The sequence below is a fragment of the Coregonus clupeaformis genome, chromosome 30 (assembly GCF_020615455.1).
Source record: "Coregonus clupeaformis isolate EN_2021a chromosome 30, ASM2061545v1, whole genome shotgun sequence".
Lineage (NCBI taxonomy): Eukaryota > Metazoa > Chordata > Actinopteri > Salmoniformes > Salmonidae > Coregonus > Coregonus clupeaformis.
Genome location: NC_059221.1, coordinates 10,289,258 through 10,309,094, shown reverse-complemented (window position 1 = coordinate 10,309,094; position 19,837 = coordinate 10,289,258). Strand labels below are relative to the sequence as shown.

The 19,837-nt window shown below is 41.9% G+C and overlaps 1 protein-coding gene across 1 annotated transcript in view; it reads left to right on the top strand.

Annotated features, from left to right (window-relative positions):
* LOC121545932 (ski oncogene) overlaps nt 1-9,938 on the top strand; it is an 82,384-nt gene extending 72,446 nt beyond the window's left edge. Inside the window, exons 2-6 of the mRNA XM_041856858.2 lie at nt 923-1,158; nt 2,361-2,653; nt 2,774-3,129; nt 5,088-5,318; nt 6,037-9,938. Coding sequence (XP_041712792.1) covers nt 923-1,158; nt 2,361-2,653; nt 2,774-3,129; nt 5,088-5,318; nt 6,037-6,216 — 1,296 coding nt within the window. The 3' untranslated portion in view covers nt 6,217-9,938. The remainder of the gene's footprint in view (nt 1-922; nt 1,159-2,360; nt 2,654-2,773; nt 3,130-5,087; nt 5,319-6,036) is intronic.
* The last annotated feature ends 9,899 nt before the right edge of the window (nt 9,939-19,837 follow it).

The following is a 19,837-nucleotide window of genomic DNA, read 5'->3' as shown; positions in this document are numbered from 1 at the left end:
GAAGAGGAGAGACAGAGACGAGCAGAGAGGAGGAAGGGGGGGGCGGAGGAGGCTAGTGACAGCCACAGCTTGGAGAGGCTGAGGTCATGGTAGTCTGGAACACAGACCTGCCCTTGTCTGCTTTTTAAAGACTCCCTCAGCTCAGAGACAGAAAGAGAGAGGGGGGAGAAAGAGAGAAAGGGATAGAGAGAGACGTCACACCTCTGCTGGAAAACACTGTAGTACAATTGTCTGGAGTACTGGCGTGTGCAGAATGTGTGTGAGTGAAGCAATGTAGCCTATCCTAGTGTCAACATTATTGCAATACTGTTCAAAAGCTGTCACTGTCGATAGTTGTTTGACTAAAACAAGCTCAACAGTCTCTATATAAATTACAAGTGACATATGTCAATATACCAGCTGGTTAAGAAGGGCTTGCAAGCTCGAGTGTGAGAGTTGAGGCTTCCATCTTGTGTTGTCTAACACTATAATAACCCTCAAGCACCCCCACCTCTAGCAAATACACACACACACACACACACAGTCAACACCCCTCCTAAATTTACACACACTCACAATCCGAGTTGTCAGATGCCTTTTCTGTGACACCTGTCTTGAGGAGTTAATCGTTGATTTGTGCTCTTATTTATATTGGGATCACTCGCTCTCTCACAAACACACAAACACACACACACACACGCACACAATACACACTGGCTAGAGCCGTCTTACACCTCTGGGTGCATTTTCAGTTCACTGGCATTTGAGACTGGTAGGCCATTGAGGATGCCAAGCGGGCAGTGCGGCTCAAATTGCCATCCGCTGGACAAAGGAAATGGCCGGTCTCTGAATAGAACATAGATTTGACCTTGTACTTCTAAAATGGTCCTACAATTTGTCTTACATGCCATTTTCTCTTCTCTCCATTCTTTTCTCTCTCCAGGCATCAGATCCCATCCCAGCCAAGAAGTCTAAACATGAAGACTTCCCATCGCTGCCCCTGTCCGCTGAGAAAGAGAAGCAACCCGATTGGCTAAGATCCCTCTCGTCTTCGGACAATAAGGGGCTCAACTGCATCCAGCCCAGACAGAGACCCTCAGCTTTCAGGCCCTGGTCCCCTAACCTCTCGGCTGGGGACAAAGAGACGCCCAACCGCCCTCTGGCTACACTGAGAGACAGGTGAGCACAACATACTCACAACAACAAACAACAACAAGCTACCCTGAAGAAACACACGTCAACATAGTACACCAAGCGTATGCTTTAAACACACGTCAATCATCCAAGCCTCTAAACAGGGGTGTCAAACACCGCAAGGGGGTCCAATCCGGCCCGTGGGTGGTTAGAGTAAAAATACTTAAAAATGACTCAATATGCTTTAAAATGACTACAACCAAATCGAAACTGTGTAGAAATAATAATGGAACAATATTCATACAGTTTCTTGACTGTCCAACTCGCTAGTCCCCTGTAGCTCAGTTGGTAGAGCATGGCGCTTGCAACGCCAGGGTTGTGGGTTTGTTTCCCATGGGGGGCCAGTATGAAAATGTATGCACTCACTAACTGTAAGTCGCTCTGGATAAGAGCGTCTGCTAAATGACTAAAAATGTAAAAAATGCTAATAATCACTGTGCACAGTCAATGGACCTACATTCATACAGTTTATTGACTGTCCAGCTTGCTAATAAAGACAGTCAGGGAGCATTAAAAAAAAACATGGATAGAGGGACAATTTCTTGCAAGTTTTGACAGCAAGGAAATGTAACCAATTTTCGGTGAAGATCAAATGCGGCCCCCGGGACAAAATGAGTTCGACACCCCTGCTCTAAAACAATGACAAAACACCACTGTTTAAAAGCAGCAACAGTTTGGTTGTTTTGAGAGCACAGCCATGTCAGCCATTTTGGATGGGAATTTTGTTCCCATGTAATGGATGTGCTCCCTCACTATCAGGAGGGCCCACCGGCTTGTCTGGGTGGGCTGAGGTCAGGGGGTAGTGCTGACTGTACCGCCGCCTCCCACACGGCACCGCTCACACACACTCAACCGTTTGCACCCACTCGGAGTGAATCACCACACACACATAAGCACATAATACACACATTACATTCGCACATGTGCGCAGGCACACACACTTAATCTATTCAATCTTTCAGTTAGTAGGCGTGAATATCTAACAGACTATTACGTGCGGCTGTTGATCTCCCTGATCGAGCAAAGCCCATTTCGGATTCTGAAATGAAGTATCACGCATGCTCATTGTTAGCTCACTGTCAGAGCATCCGCAATATTCTAGATTCTTTCCCCGTAATCCAACCAAAGACACCTAAAAACCAACCACCTCTCACATCCTCCTCTCTCTTTCCGTCTCTCCCTCTTAGCTTCTACAAATTCAAGACGATGGAGAGCGCCGTGTCCCCAAACGTGGCCCTCACACCCCTGTCCCTGACAAAGGCAGGGCCCCTGTCCCCGTCCGTGCCCAGCAACTTCCACCCCAGCGCCGGGGAGGCCCCAGGAGAGGGGGCCAGCCCCATCTCCAGGCCCCGGAAGAGGATGGCCACCGGGGAGCTCCCGCACCCAGGCCCTGAGCCCCCATCGGCAGCAGCCAGCAAGCCCCCACCCCAGGAGGACAAGGACTCGGAAGTTGAGATCGAGGTGGAGAGCCGAGAGGAATGTGAGTATCCCAGAAACATGGCATGTTTGAAGTGAAAGATTAAAGATTGTCAACAGCCGAAAACCTTTGACTCTGACTCAAAACGTAACATTACTCTCTCTCTATCCTCTCCTTCCCCAGTCACTTCGTCCCTGTCCTCCCTCTCCTCCCCATCCTTCACCTCCTCCAGCTCGGCTAAGGACCTGAGCTCGCCCGGCGCACAGGGCCTAATGTGTACGTTGACGTCAGCTGTGTTGACCCCTGAGGGTGGCCCTCTCGCTGGGGTAGCGGCAGCAGCAGTGGCGGTAGTGTTGGCCCCTGATGTCCCCGGGGCCGGGGGTCTTGAGTCGGAGCTGGAGACCCTGAGGCAGGCGCTGGACAGCGGGCTGGACTCCAAGGAGTCTAAGGAGAAGTTTCTGCATGAGATTGTCAAGATGAGGGTGAAGCAGGAGGAGAAGCTTGGCTCAGCTCTGCAGGCCAAACGCAGCCTCCAACAGGTACAGAGACCCATTAATCAACTATCCTATACCACAATTCACGTACACTGAGTGTACAAAACATTAGGAACACCTTCCTAATATTGAGTTGCACCCCCCCTTTTGCCCTCAGCCTCAATTCGTCGGGGCATGGACTACAAGGTGTCGAAAGCATTCCACAGGGATGCTGGCCCATGTTGACTCCAATGCGTCCCACAGTGACTGTAAGTCGCTTTGAATAAAAGCGTCTGCTAAATGGCATATTATTATTATTATTATTAAGTTGGCTGGATGGCCTTTGGGTGGTGGACCATTCTTGATACACACGGGAAACTGTTGAGCGTGGAAAACCCAGCAGCATTGCAGTTCTTGACACACTCATACCAGTGCACCTGGTACCAACTACCTACCATACCCCGTTCAAAGACACTTCAATCTTTTGTCTCTCCCATTCACCCGGTGAATGTCACACATACACAATCCATGTCTCAATTGTTAAATTGCTTTAAAATCCTTCTTTAACCTGTCTCCTCCCCTTCATCTACACTGATTGAAGTGGATTTAATAAGTGACATCTATAAGGGATCATAGCTTTCACCTGGATTCACCTGGCCAGTCTATGTCATGGAAAGAGCAGGTGTTCCTGATGTTTTGTACACTCAGTGTATATTTAATAAAATATCCATAAATATGTGATGGAGACTTGGCTAAGATCTGACAACTCCCAGAGCTAATGCCTAGGTTTTAGCCCTATTCTTGCTTATACCAGTGTGTCTTAGTTTCCTCAAACTCTATGTGCCAGACAGAGGGCAAAATGTGAAGAACTCAGATGACTAGAGGCTTACACCATGACTTGGCAAACAATGTTGAAATAGATGTCGCTGCAAAAGCAGTCGGGGCAGACTTCCATTTATATTTTGGTATTGGAAAGGAACAAAGAACTAGATTTCTTTTTAACAAGCGACAACTGTGTGTGTGAAGCTACACAACATGCATCCTCCGAGACGTAACATTCTAGAATGACTGCATTCCACTCAGCTTACGTTGTCTTTGTCTGAGGATAGAGATGAGAAACACAAACAAAACAAACACGACAATTTAAACGTCCCAGTTTAACACAGCAGCCAATTGCAGCACTCACTTTTGTTCAAAGGTTCCACTTAATTGACCAAATAGGACATTTTGTAAATTGAGCAAGTAGAACGGGGGATTGTTTTTCTGTCCTTTTCATCATGCTTTTACGAGGTAGCTAACAAAGCTCGACAACAGACGTGCTTGTCCTGGCAGTTAGGTTCCCATGAGAAGGGTGTTTTTATATACACACACATATATACACACAAAGAGAGAGAAATCTCTTAGTCTCTCAGTTTCAAAGAGGAAGGAAACTCACATCTGTTCGCCCTCTCATCTCCTTAACCCTTCACTCAGACGACCTCACCCATCCCTATAGTAAACACTGTGGGATGTGGTGTATTGAAATAGGAATTCTTAGTACATGTACAGTATATGGAGGAAAGTTCTATTTGGTGACCTTCCTATGAATGTATAAGTAGCTAGCCTACATGTTCTTAACTTTGCATTCCTTGACTGAAACCACTTGACTTGTTCAACTATGTCTTATAACACAGTACATTGTGCAGTAAATGTTCTCAACAGACTTAATGTTACATTAAACTTGCATTGTTAGTTTGGATGAGCTTTCATAGCATTAAACTCTTTTATAAAAGTTATCTCTTTATCTGTTTTCCGGGAGTTTGCTATGAGTTTCAGAGGGTTCAAAGTTCAACAGGGTTTCCTCAGGCTCAATGTCAACAGCTAGCTTGTTATTTGGTTTAGTGTCCTTGACTACATTTAATGACAACTCTTCCTCTGTAGGCTAATGCTAATTAGCTTTTGCTAACCTGTACTCGCTAATGGTAACTCAGTAATGCTATTGCTAGTTAGCCCGTCCTAATGTTTACGTCAACTTTGTCCCATAGGAGTTGGAGTTCCTGCGGGTGGCTAAGAAAGAGAAGCTCAGGGAGGCCACGGAGGCCAAGAGGAACCTGAGGAAGGAGATTGAGCGCCTGCGCGCCGAGAGCGAGAAGAAGATGAAGGAGGCTAACGAGTCGCGCATGCGTCTGAAGAGGGAGCTGGAGCAGGCCCGGCAGCTCCGAGTGTGCGACAAGGGCTGCGAGGTGGGCCGCCTGCGCGCCAAGTACTCGGCACAGGTGAGGACACACACACACAATAGGCTACTCAAACCCAGACAGAGAAGAGGCCATAGTCAAAGTGTCTGTAGTCTGAGTCCGATTACATAAACACTCCGAACGGAGGCTAGCCCTCAAAGTAATTGCAGCATTTCTGTCTAACACCAAGGTTAAGCGTTCTCATTGTCAATGGGGTAAGAAAAAACAGTTCCTTCTACTTGTCGAAAACAAATGGGTGTAACCCAAAGAGCACAGACGCGAGATAAGTGCTAGCCCAAAGAGGAAACAGGAAGAGACTCTTAAGCATCATGGGAAATGTAGATTAGACAAAACAAAAGAGAAGTACACTGGCCTCGAGTCCTAGTTTCTCTAAAAATAGCAATTTGCTTTCTAGCCCTTTCTTAAAAGCCTTTACTTGAATGAATGTTTATAGTGTTTGTGGGATTTGGAGAGACAGCTAAGTTAGGTCTGTGTCGCTAGTTCACTGTTGTTCACTGTTGTGTGTCTGGGTCGGGAAGTGGAGGGGCTTAGAGGTTTGCAGAGGCGGGGGGAAGGATGTGGCTATGGCGTCTTGCTGTCACACTAGCTGTGTGTGTGTGTGTGTGTGTGTGTGTGTGATTTAAGTTTTAAGAGTTAAAGAGATAATATTAGGTAGTAAACAAACAAAAAAATAGACACTAAGCAGGTATATTGTCTGGTTCCTCAGCTCAACCCTTCATGGTGTTTATTTTTGTTCCAGATCGAGGACTTGCAGATGAAGCTCCAGCATGCTGAGGCGGACCGCGAGCAGCTTCGGGCAGAACTATTGCAGGAGCGGGAGGCCAGGGAGCACCTGGAGAGAGTGGTCAAGGAGTTGCAGCAGCAGCTGTGGCCCAAGGAGCAGGACACGCCAACCAAGGACACCCCCGCCAACAACTAGCCCCTCCCACCATCAACCCCCTTCCAATCCCCCACCATCAGCACCCCAAAACAAAACTACGCCCTCCCCAACCAACCCAACCAGAGAGACTGAGATGACAGAGACAAAATAGAGAAAAGCAGATATATCGAACCTCTATATGTGCGCGTATCCATCGTCACAAAAATTGTATGAGTGCTTGGGTGCATCCTTGGAGCGAGAAACAAAGCAAGTCAAACTCTGTATTTGTACATGGACAAAGGAAATATGTGTTACTAGGACAAGCACTGAAACGCACCTCTCCTCCAAAAACTGAAAATTTGATCGGAAGAAGAAGAAAAAAATATAGCACAAAATATGGTTGTGCATGTATTTTCTCTGAGACAAAAAATTGTGAACATTTTGGATACAGACTTTTCTATGATGAAAAACTAAAAAAATATGATAATAATAAAAGATATTAGACTGGCCTGTTTAGAAAAAACATGGAGGGCTGTAAAAACTGCAGACGAGCCGAGCAGGCGGACTGGACTCTGCCCACGTGCCCCAGCAGGACTTCTGCTCCGTTTCCCGTGAAGAAGTTAAATAATTTTATGACTTTATAAGCTATTTAAGAGACTGCATAGCGATATAAAAAAAAATATTTTAAAAAAATCTTTGATTCTTTGTTCTATCGGAGCTTAAAATTTTTTTTTTACAAAATATATTAACAGACAACAAGCAAGATAAACTACCACCAGTGCCACCATGGTTCGTCGGTGTGTAGAGGAGGCCATTGTAATCCATTGAGGAAAAGTATGAAAAGTTTGATCTTTTTTTTCTTCTTTTTTTTTACTATTCCAAAAATACATAATAAAGTTTACTATGGAAGAGATGAGGAGGATTGCATTGGACTAGATCTTTTATCTCTTTGAAACTTATAAAGAACTTATAAAGATAAACTTTGTGATGAATTTGTATCTGGGTGCAATCTGAAGCCCAGACCGCTGCCAGTTTCCCCCGGGACTGTTGGTTAAAACTAGCTTGCCTGTGTTTCCTCATTTTCATTCGATTACCGAGAGTTGGCATGACTTGCTCAAATTAAGATAAAAAATACCATTTTTGAATATTATGATTTTAGGGCTGGAAGTGGCGCCTTTAGCCAGAACCACAAAATGTTATTTTTAATTAAATTATGGTATGTAAATATAGATATATGTTTTTTTTTTTACTTTACAATAATGAATCGCACTTTGTCATAACAAAATACTGTTATAATGCATTATACTCCCACTATTGTCTTCAATCTTACATTGGAGAGCACATATCCATGACAAGAACAATATAAATCCAAGTGAGCGTTTTGTTAATTATATGCAACTCATTTAAATGCAATGTATTCATGTGTTTAAGACAAAATATTGTAAATAAAATGAGAGAGAAAAAAGGGGTCTACACGCTTGCTTGCTGATACAGTTTGGGCTGTTGAAAAATGTCATTTCAATCTTTTTTTGGCACTAATTATTCCCTTTTGGTTGTTTAATCAATTGACACTCCTCAAAATAGAAAGACAGTGGGATGTAGGATTGCAAAACACAGAATGTCTTCAGTGCCCAACTCTCCTACATTTTGGGTATTTATTAATACGCCAATGATTCATCCAAGTTCCAAGTTGTAAAACAGGGCTGTTAGACCAGTCATGGGAAAGCAGTGATTATAAGAGTCCGAAGAGACATTGCTCACATATTTACCTGAAAAAATTAATGATTAATTAAAAAATACATTTACTAATGCTCCGAATACACAGTGGGTACAATGCAATCAGAATGTACGTTGTGTTTATGACATTTTCATTGGTTGTTGATGTTCTTGTTGTTGTTTTTAATGTGGGATATTTTTATTGCTTGTCTGTTTTTCCAATAGAAAACTCATATTTTCTTTCATATGCATGACATTTGAGAAGGTTTGCCATACATATAGTCATTATTGGGCATTGATACTGCACATGTAAGGGTTTTATTGTGTTACGCAATATACAGCAAACATGTCTTTTTTAAAGAAAAACAACTCTTTTTTAAAGGAAACTAAACTTTGTTTATTACATAGATCAGAAGAAGAACTACTTCACAAATACAGCCCAAAACATAACCCGAAGTTCAAACGCAATGCTGGACAACCTCAAGTGCCTGAAAGTGGGCAGATGGTTTCCAGATCAGGAACACTGATGATGAAGTAATTGTAGCTGGCCCATAGGGACATGCTCAGAGTCAACTCCACCATGGGATGTCAAGCCCGTCACACAGTGCAGACACTGTCGATGGAGGGGACACTTTCTTTTTGCACTCTCGAGGGTAGTCTCTAGAACATTCTCCCGCCTCTCTGCACTATCCCTCTCGACAGGCCTGACTTGACTACCTTGCTCAAGCTACAATATGAAGCTCTTGCAGTTTACGGCAGTAATTACATTTACTCTACATTTTGAGCAGAAACAATTTAATGACTTTTAACTGCAAAAAAAAGAAAAATACAATATAAAGCATTTTGAATGATATCTGTAATTCATACAGAAATGCTCTTTCAGAGATATGCATGTCAAAAACAATTATAGGTATCAACAGAAACCTTATGTACCATAGCTATGCAGTATTATAAGGTTAATCTTGGTTGTAGATAAAGATGTCATACCATTTTTACATGATCTGATCTGTCTATCCAAAGGTGGACATCTCTAACTAGTGAAGAGGGCATTATGTCGAAGCCCCATGTCTTAAGCAACATTAGAAAGGGCAATGTTATTGAGAGACTGACACTGAGTTTGTGACTTTTGCAGACCTTAAATTGGCACATTTTATAGTTGTTTTTACACTCAAACAAATTGATATTCGTAGTTTCCTTTTCATGGTTTTCTACAAAAAGGGAGAAAATGACGACATTGGCTCTTCGGTTAAATTATTTATTATTTTCTAAACAAGAACCATTTTGCTAAATGGACGACAATAAAGCAGCAATAACAGTACATATTAATAGACAAAACTAGCCAGTGTGAAGATAAAAAAAATAAGAATTTACAAATGTAAATAATTTTTCATTTACAATATTGTATTATATATGTACATGGTTATCCTTATTCAAAAAGAAATCTTTTCTTACACAATAGCTGTCTTGTTTTTTTGAATCTGTGTTTTAACTGAGAACATGTTAAAAAAAATCATTTTTGCAGTGCATTAGAGAATATTCCCTATGTGTTTTATCCCATTATTTTGATCTTTTTTTTTTTTTTTTTTTTTACTGTAGTCTTTATATTGAATGATTTTTTCACCAGTTCATATATATTTTTAACAATATATTCAATATAGTGTACCCATGGTAAAAATGAGTCACACAAGAACTACCGCCACCTCTTAGATTTTTTTCCCATCCTCGTATCTTTTTAGCCCTACGCTGCTGCTAATACTATATCAACTTTACAATTCTATAAATATTTTTATGTAAGAGGTAAATGTGTGCTTTCTCGTTTATTAATGACGCATATAGTATGAAAAAAAAGCTTGGCTTATTTATCTATTTGTTTCTTTCCCTTGTTTTATCTCGCCTTTTCCACCTCCCCCCATCGACAGCCTCTCCTGCTCTCACGACACGGACTATATTATAAAGTAAAGGACTTTATGAGATGATGTTTGAAAATAGCTACGCTTATATACCACAGTGACTGAATGTACAGTGTATAGATGCATTACCAGAAATAAAGTTGTTTGTCCAGATTATATGACCCATTTTTCTTTCTTATAACTGCTGGTTGTTTCTTGCTTGTGACCATCAGATTGACTGACATGAATTCATCCCCCTATCTTGGGCGTCACAGTTTTTATACATGCCAATGAATATGTTGTAATAGCTATACTGTTCAACTTACAGTATATACTGTTCATGCTCTTATGAGCATGCATACACCATTTGATATTGTGGCAGAATATTTGGAATTTTCCAAGCTTTTTAAAGGCACAGTCAACTTAGTGTATGTAAACTTCTGACCCACTGGAATTGTGATACAGTGAATTATAAGTGAAATAATCTGTCTGTAAACAATTGTTGGAAACATTACTTGTGTCATGCACAAAGTAATGTCCTAACTGACTTGCCAAAACTATAGTTTGTTACAGTTTTTTCCAACTGCTTACACACATTTTCAAAACTATGTCTCCTTTTTTCAAAACTGTACACACAATTCCCAAAACTGCACACACAAAATGCAAAATGCCTCACATCTCCTTCAAAATGTAACACTGCATTCAAAATGTCAGAACACATGTCAGAATGAAGCATTTGCATCAAATGGCAAACACTTCTTTCATAATAGTAAATTTTGGATATACCATGTAAACACTGTTGTTCTAAATCTAAAGCTCTTTGGTCTTTCATAGGCTTATATCTACATTTCAATACAATGTTCTACAGTGAAAGTAATCTGCTGAGAGGGGTAACAAGTACACTGTAAACACCAATGCAATGTAGAAACAGAAAATATTTATTAGGCCAAACATTACTGTTGTATACAGTAGCATACAACCATAAACATATGTAAACCAAAAGTATATTCTTTAGAATACAGTAAAGAACACAATTGTGTGTGGGGGTCCCGGGGTGCAGTCCAGGAAATGGTAGGGGGGGGCAGTCACCAGTGCTAAGCTACGCTTCATCTCTTCTCCGGGCTGGGTCTGGCCACAATACTTCGTCCACATCACAAGATACGTTTTCTCTTGCCAAACATCGAGGGAAGTATCTCCTAGCATGGCGTATCCAACCTTGGACAGAGGCAACCTCTATGTCCCCACATGCGTCCTCCATTGCCTGGAGAAGCGGCACGTGGGCATAGGGTTGGCAATCATACACTTTCCAGCGCCAGGCTGAGAAGAATTCCTCTATGGGATTTAGAAAAGGTGAATATGGGGGGTAGGTACAAAACTACAAATTGTGGATGGGTGGCAAACCAGTTTTGGACCAGAACAGCCCGGTGAAAACTAACATTGTCCCATATAACCACAAATCTAGCAGGCTCCTGATATGGATCAGGGACAAGCATTTTGTAAATTGCATCGAGAAAAGTGAGGATATGGCCGGTGTTGTACGGACCCAGTGTGGCATTGTGATGGAGGACCCCGTTTTGAGTGATGGCAGCACACATAGTTATATTACCCCCACGCTGTCCAGGGACATTGGTAATTGCCCTCTGACCTATTACATTTATTCCGCGGCACCTGGTTTTGGTGAGGTTGAAGCCAACCTCATCCACATAAATAAATGTACATGGGCATCCATCTCCAATACTCTCTGTAACAGACAAAAGGATATACAGATGAGTAAATATGGTATGTCTGAAGTACTGGAAGTAGTGTTGCATACATACCTCTACAAAGTCATGTCGCAGATTCTTGACTCTGTCAGAGTTTCTCTCAAATGGCACCTTGTAAAGTTGTTTCATCGTCACTTGGTGCCATTGGAGGATGCGTTGTATGGTCGACAGGCTTACAGCATTGATGTTGTTAAATATGGTGTCATTATTCAAGATATGCTCTCTTATCTCTCAAATCCTAATTGCATTGTTGGCCAAAACCATATTTATAATTGCAGTCTCTTGTACATCTGTAAACAAGCGTCCTCGTCCTCCATGATATCTTTGCCTTTCCACTCTGTACAGAATTCAAACACAGTATGTGTTCAGCATAGGAACTGTAAACAATGTACACAAAAATGTAGTACAGCATGATAACCAACCTCATTCATTCAATGCAGTGCAGTAAATGGATGGCTTAGAGTTACAAATGTTTACGCAATGCTATGCAGTCATACGTATTTTACAGTACATTACTGTAATGCTAAAATAGTAATTAGATAGTTGCATACCTGTTCTCATTTCTGAAGGTTCGAATTACGGACGCCACTGTAAATCGAATCAAGTTGGGCTGGACTCTCAGTCCAGCCTCTCTCATGGTCAAACCGTGGTTGATCACATGATCAACAAGTGTGGCCCTAATCTCATCAGAGATGGCTCTCCTTCCTTCTCTTCTTTGCCCTCGTCCTCTCCTTCCTCTTCCTCTTCCTCTTCCTCTTCCTCTACCTCCTACTCCTCCTCTTCGTCTTTGAATTTGTCCTCGTTGTTGTCCCCTGCCTCTCCCTCCTACTCCTCTTGCTCTCTGTCCATTGTTGGCATCCATTGTTCAAAACAGTCCTATACTACAGTAAAGCAGTGATTGGTTAGTGATCAGTTAAGCAATTAGTGTTTGAACATGTGAGGAGAGTGTGTTTGACCTGGTGAATAAGTGTAGCATTTTGATTGGTTGTGTTTGGAAAAGGAAAGCAAGTCACTTCCCTGTTAGATTTTTGTGTTTTAGGTAGAGAATTGTGTGTAGTGTTTTGAAAAAAGTGTTTTATGCAATTGACAACTGAGTCAAAGGCTGAGAAATAGCTTATGGTTTTGGGGATTTTGTGTGTAGTTTTGCACTTTGAGTGAGAGGTTTCAAAAATCGTGTGACATGAAAAGATTTTGTGTGTAAGCAGTTGGAAAAAACTGTAACAAGAAATTTGTGGAGTGGTTGAAAAACGAGTTTTAACGACTCCAACCTGAGTGTATGTAAACTTCCGACTTCAACTGTATATTCTTCGTAGCTGTCTATTTACCACCACAAACCGATGCTGGTACTAGGACCACACTCAACGAGCTGTATACGGCCATAAGCAAACAAGAAAATGCTTATCCGGAGGCAGCGCTTCTCGTCACCGGTGATTTTAATGCAGGGAAACTGAAATCCGTTTTACCTCATTTTTACCAGCATGTCACCTGTGCAACTAGAGGTGACAAAACTCTAAATCGCCTTTACTCCACACACAGAAATGCATACATGGCTCTCTCTCGCCCTCCCTTTGGCAAATCTGACCATAACTACCCTCCTGATTCCTGCTTACAAGCAAAAACTCAAACAGGAGGTACCAGTGACACGCTCAATACAGAAGTGGTCAGATGAAGCGGATGCTAAGCTACAGGACTGTTTCCCCAGCACAGACTGGAATATGTTCCAGGATTAATCCGATAACATTGATACGTTTACCACATCAGTCACCAGCTTCATTAATAAGTGCATCGACAACAACGTCCCCACACTGACCGTACGTACAGTGAGGGAAAAAAGTATTTGATCCCCTGCTGATTTTGTACGTTTGCCCACTGACAAAGAAATGATCAGTCTATAATTTTAATGATAGGTTTATTTGAACAGTGTGACGACCCTCCCACTCTGTCTGCCGTATTCTCTCTTTGCTCTTGTTTCCTTATTAGGATGCCGGTGGGCGGAGTTGGGAGGGTCGTCAGCTACATGGGAAACACCTTGGCCGGGTGTGTCCCAGCATAAATGGAACTCTTCCACAGTCATTGAGGAGACTCTCTCCAGGCAGATACTTTGATTTTGGTTGTGATATTTTTGTGGCCTTTTTTGGGTTGTTTGCTTTGGCACTTATCAACACTTTTCTATATTACATTTATGCAAGCAAACACTCACTTACACTACTGATTACTGATTACACACCCCATTGTTATTTCAGTTAGTTACTTTAATTAATAAATATATACTTTGAGTACTCCTTGTCTCCACGTGTCTCCCTTTTGTTACGAACTTGAGCCGGTTCGTGACAACAGTGAGAGACAGAACAACAACAAAACAATCCAGAAAAACGCATGTCAAAAATGTTATAAATTGATTTGCATTTTAATGAGGGAAATAAGTATTTGACCCCTCTCAATCAGAAAGATTTCTGGCTCCCAGGTGTCTTTTATACAGGTAACGAGCTGAGATTAGGAGCACACTCTTAAAGGGAGTGCTCCTAATCTCAGTTTGTTACCTGTATAAAAGACATCTGTCCACAGAAGCAATCAATCAATCAGATTCCAAACTCTCCACCATGGCCAAGACCAAAGAGCTCTCCAAGGATGTCAGGGACAAGATTGTAGACCTACAAAAGGCTGGAATGGGCTACAAGACCATCGCCAAGCAGCTTGGTGAGAAGGTGACAACAGTTGGTGCGATTATTTGCAAATGGAAGGAACACAAATGAACTGTCAATCTCCCTCGGCCTGGGGCTCCATGCAAGATCTCACCTCGTGGAGTTGCAATGATCATGAGAACGGTGAGGAATCAGCCCAGAACTACACGGGAGGATCTTGTCAATGATCTCAAGGCAGCTGGGACCATAGTCACCAAGAATACAATTGGTAACACACTACGCCATGAAGGACTGAAATCCTGCAGCGCCCGCAGGGTCCCCCTGCTCAAGAAAGTACATATACAGGGCCGTCTGAAGTTTGCCAATGAACATCTGAATGATTCAGAGGAGAACTGGGTGAAAGTGTTGTGGTCAGATGAGACCAAAATCGAGCTCTTTGGCATCAACTCAACTCGTCGTGTTTGGAGGAGGAGGAATGCTGCCTATGACACCAAGAATACCACCCCCACTGTCAAACATGGAGGTGGAAACATTATGCTTTGGGGGTGTTTTTCTGCTAAGGGGACAGGACAACTTCACCGCATCAAAGGGACGATGGACGGGGCCATGTACCGTCAAATATTGGGTGAGAACCTCCTTCCCTCAGCCAGGAGATTGAAAATGGGTCGTGGATGGGTATTCCAGCATGACAATGACCCAAAACACACGGCCAAGGCAACAAAGGAGTGACTCAAGAAGAAGCACATTAAGGTCCGGGAGTGGCCTAGCCAGTCTCCAGACCTTAATCCCATAGAAAATCTGTGGAGGGAGCTGAAGGTTTGAGTTGCCAATCGTCAGCCTCGAAACCTTAATGACTTGGAGAAGATCAGCAAAGAGGAGTGGGACAAAATCCCTCCTGAGATGTGTGCAAACCTGGTGGCCAACTACAAGAAACGTCTGACCTCTGTGATTGCCAACAAGGGTTTTGCCACCAAGTACTAAGTCATGTTTTGCAGAGGGGTGAAATACTTATTTCCCTCATTAAAATGGAAATCAATTTATAAACATTTTTACATGCGTTTTTCTAGATTATTTTGTTGTTATTCTGTCTCTCACTGTTCAAATAAACCTACCATTAAAATTATAGACTGATCATGTCTTTGTCAGTGGGCAAACGTACAAAATCAGCAGGGGATCAAATACTTTTTTCCCTCACTGTACATATCCCAACCAGAAGCCATGGATTACAGGCAACATCCTTACTGAGCTAAAGGCTAGAGCTACTGCTTTCAAGGAGTTTTTATACATAAAACGGACATTGCCATTGGCTGCACAGAGTCTAATTACATTTTTTTCCAACTGCTTACACACGTTTTCAAAACTCATTTTTTCAAAACTGCACACACAAAATGCCTCACATCTTCTTCAAAATGTAACACTGCATTCAAAATGCCATAAACACATGCGGGCATAGGGTTGGCGATCATACACTTTCCAGCGCCAGGTTGAGAAGAATTCCTCTATGGGATTTAGAAAAGGTGAATATGGGGGTAGGTACAAAACTACAAATTGTGGATGGGTGGCAAACCAGTTTTGGACCAGAACAGCCCGGTGAAAACTAACATTGTCCCATATAACCACAAATCTAGCAGGCTCCTGATCTCGATCAGGGATAAGCATTGTGTAAATTGCATCCAGAAAAGTGAGCATATGGCCGGTGTTGTACGGACCCAGTGTGGCATTGTGATGGAGGACCCCGTTTTGAGTGATGGCAGCACACATAGTTATATTACCCCCACGCTGTCCAAGGACATTGGTAATTGCCCTCTGTCCTATTACATTTCTTCCGCGGCGCCTGGTTTTGGTGAGGTTGAAGCCAACCTCATCCACATAAATAAATTTATGGCGAATTACATGGGCATCCATCTCCAATACTCTCTGTAACAGACAAAATGATATACAGATGAGTAAATATGGTATGTCTGAAGTACTGGAAGTAGTGTTGCATACATACCTCTACAAAGTCATGTCTCAGATTCTTGACTCTATCAGTGTTTCTCTCAAATGGCACCTTGTAAAGTTGTTTCATCGTCACTTGGTGCTGTTGGAGGATGCGTTGTATGGTCGACAGGCTTACAGCATTGATGTTGTTAAATATGGTGTCATTATTGAAGATATGCTCTCTTATCTCTCAAATCCTAATTGCATTGTTGGCCAAAACCATATTTATAATTGCAGTCTCTTGTACATCTGTAAACAAGCGTCCTCGTCCTCCATAATGTCTTTGCCTTTCCACTCTGTACAGAATTCAAACACAGGTGTTCAGCATAGGAACTGTAAACAATGTACAAAAAAGGTAGTACAGCATGATAACCAACCTCATTCATCCAATGCAGTGCAGTAAATGGATGACTTAGAGTTACAAATGTTTATGCAATACTATGCAGTCATACGTATTTTACAGTACATTACTGTAATGCTAAAATAGTCATTAGATAGTTGCATACCTGTTCTCATTTCTGAAGGGTCGAATTGTGGACGCCACTGTAAATCGACTCAAGTTGGGCTGGACTCTCAGTCCAGCCTCTCTCATGGTCAAACCGTGGTTGATCACATGATCAACAAGTGTTGCCCTAATCTCATCAGAGATGGCTCTCCTTCCTTCTCTTCTTTGCCCTCGTCCTCTTCTTCCTCCTACTCTTCCAACTCTTCGTCTTTGAATTTGTCCTCGTTGTTGTCCCCTGCCTCTCCCTCCTACTCCTCTTGCTCTCTGTCCATTGTTCAAAACAGGTAATCTGACCTTTGACCTATTGATAGGCCTATACTACAGTCAAGCAGTGATTGGTTAGTGTTCAGTTAAGCAATTAGTGTTTGCACATGTGAGGAGTGTGTGTGTGACCTGGTGAATAAGTATAGCATTTTGATTGGTTGTGTTTGGAAAAGGAAAGCAAGTCACTTCCTGTTAGATTTTTGTGTTTTAGGTAGAGAATTGTGTGTAGTGTTTTGAAAAAAGTGTTTTATGCAATTGACAACTGAGTCAAAGGCTGAGAAATAGCTTATGGTTTTGGAGATTTGGTTTGTAGTTTTGCACTTTGAGTGAGAGGTTTCAAAAATTGTGTGACATTAAAAGATTTTGTGTGTAAGCAGTTGGAAAAAACTGTAAGAGAAATCCCATGCAGCAATGTTTACAAGTTCGAACACTGGAATGTGAGATTTAATCTACACTTCTATTAGGCTGATAGAAACCCTCATTATTTTGTTTAATGACTTTCAATTTGAGCATCATTATTTCTATATAGCCTACAGACTTTCTCATTCTGATCTTCTAACGCGAGTGGGATGGGTGTGGCTTCGTGACAATGATCACAAGAGCAACTGCTCACCGATTTGACAGCTCCAACACAGTTACATCTTGGGCACAGCCAAAACATCAGCTATGTGGGTGTCGGCTTGTGCCGGTTAACACTTTATCTTATTGAATCTAGTCCTTAATCTAGTCCTTAGTCAGTAAGGTCACTCTCATAGAATTCACTCCCACTAAGGCCAACTTTGAATCATTGACATACCAGGCTTATTATGCGCTATGAAGTTACATGACATGAGACAATTGCTTCCGATATGTTCTTATGAGAAGTGATGTGTGTCGAACAAAGCCACTAAAAAAGAAACCAATGTAAGACAAAAAAAACACACAACTTTGGAACTCCAACTTTCCCCTTAGCCCAGTTCGGTGTATCCCTCTTGCTCGCCCACCCACCACTGATCAGGTGACTGGTATTTTCCCAGTGTAGGGCGAGCCACGGGGCCTGGCATTGCTCCTATGGCCCACATTCCCCACCATGGTGAGGACTCTCATCAGACAGTGCACTTAACTCCTCTGCTCTGCTCTCCCCAGCACAGCCCAGCCAGCCACCCTCCCACCCGCATGGGGCTATTGACTGACCCAATTACCATGCAATCACATGGACGACAAGAGAAGAGGGGCCCGCGGACAGCTCATTAGACTCTGGAGCTTCTTTGTATCTCAGCATCTCCCTCTCTGCTGCATAGAGTTTGTTATTTAGTCATGTTTAACTAATTGTATTATTACCCAGCTAGCACATAACGCTCTGAGAACCACATGTGTCTTAGAGCTTGGTGAGAGCGTGGTTGTCCTATGGTTCTTTTTGCATACAACCTTCCCACAACTTTCTGGAAATGGTGCAGGATAGTTGCCATAATACTTATAAAACCTAGGGGATTTTAGAAACACTTAAAATAAGGGCTGTGTTTCGTGTAGGCTTACCCTGGCATGACATTTTGATAACCATGTAAATTTTTCTCGGACAAGGTGACTTTTATTAATATATTCAGCTCTATTTACTCTCAGATTCGAAAATGCTAATTAGCATCAAAGTAGACCTCATACGAAACTACTAATTCCTGCAAGCTCCTGCACGTCATCTCTAGCTGACACCTTTATTGTGTCAATGTAAAACTTGCACAAGACAGTTCACACAATTGTCAATTTAAAGAAATGTACTACATTTAGCGCGACACACACTACTAGTCAAAGGTTTGGACACACCTACTCATTCAAGGGTTTTTCTTTATTTTTACTCTTTTCTACATTGTAGAATAATAGTGAAGACATGAAAACTATGAAATAACACATAAGGAATCATGTAGTAACCAAAAAAGTGTTAAATAAATCAAAATATATTTTATATTTGAGATTCTTCAAATGGCCACCCTTTGCCTTGATGATAGCTTTGCACACTCTTGGCATTCTCTCAACCAGCTTCACCTGGAATGCTTCAAAGCAGCATCCAAATCCATAGGATGTAGGGGTCACAATACAGTAGCCATATCTAGGAAAACCAAAGTTCCAAAGGCTGGGCCTAATATAGAGTACAAGAGGACATACAAGACGTTTTGTAGTGATTCATATGTTGATGATGTAAAGAATATTTGCTGGTCTGTGGTGTGTAATGAGGAGCACCCAGACGCTGCACTTGACACATTTATGAAATTGCTTATTCCAGTTACTAAGCATGCACCCATTAAGAAAATGACTGTAAAAACGGTTAAATCCCCTTGGATTGATGAGGAATTGAAAAATTGTATGGTTGAGAGGGATGAGGCAAAAGGTATGGCAAATAAGTCTGGCAGCCCAACTGATTGGCAAACGTACTGCAAATTATGAAATCAGGTAACTAAACTAAATAAAAATAAAAAATAAACTATACTATGAAACAAAAATAAATTATATCAAGAATGATAGTAAAAAGCTTTGGAGCACCTTAAATGACATTTTGGGGAAAAAGGCAAACTCAGCTCCATCATTCATTGAATCAGATGGCTCATTCATCACAAATCCCACTGATATTGCCAACTACTTGAATGACTTCTTCATTGGCAAGACAAGCAAACTTAGGTATGACATGCCAGCAACAAACGCTGACACTACCACATTCAAGTATATCTGACCAAATTATGAAAGACAATAATTGTACTGAAAGAGGGGCGCTAGAGAGCGTGCTATGGAATAGACGTGTTTTTGAAACAAATTCATATTTATCTTAATCTCTCAAGACCTATAACGTCAAACATTTTCTGGCAATATGACAAAAGGAAAAGGCACCAAAAAAGGGGGTGCTAAACAAAATCATTTGGACAGTTGATCACGAGGCCAGGCTACAGGACATTGAGA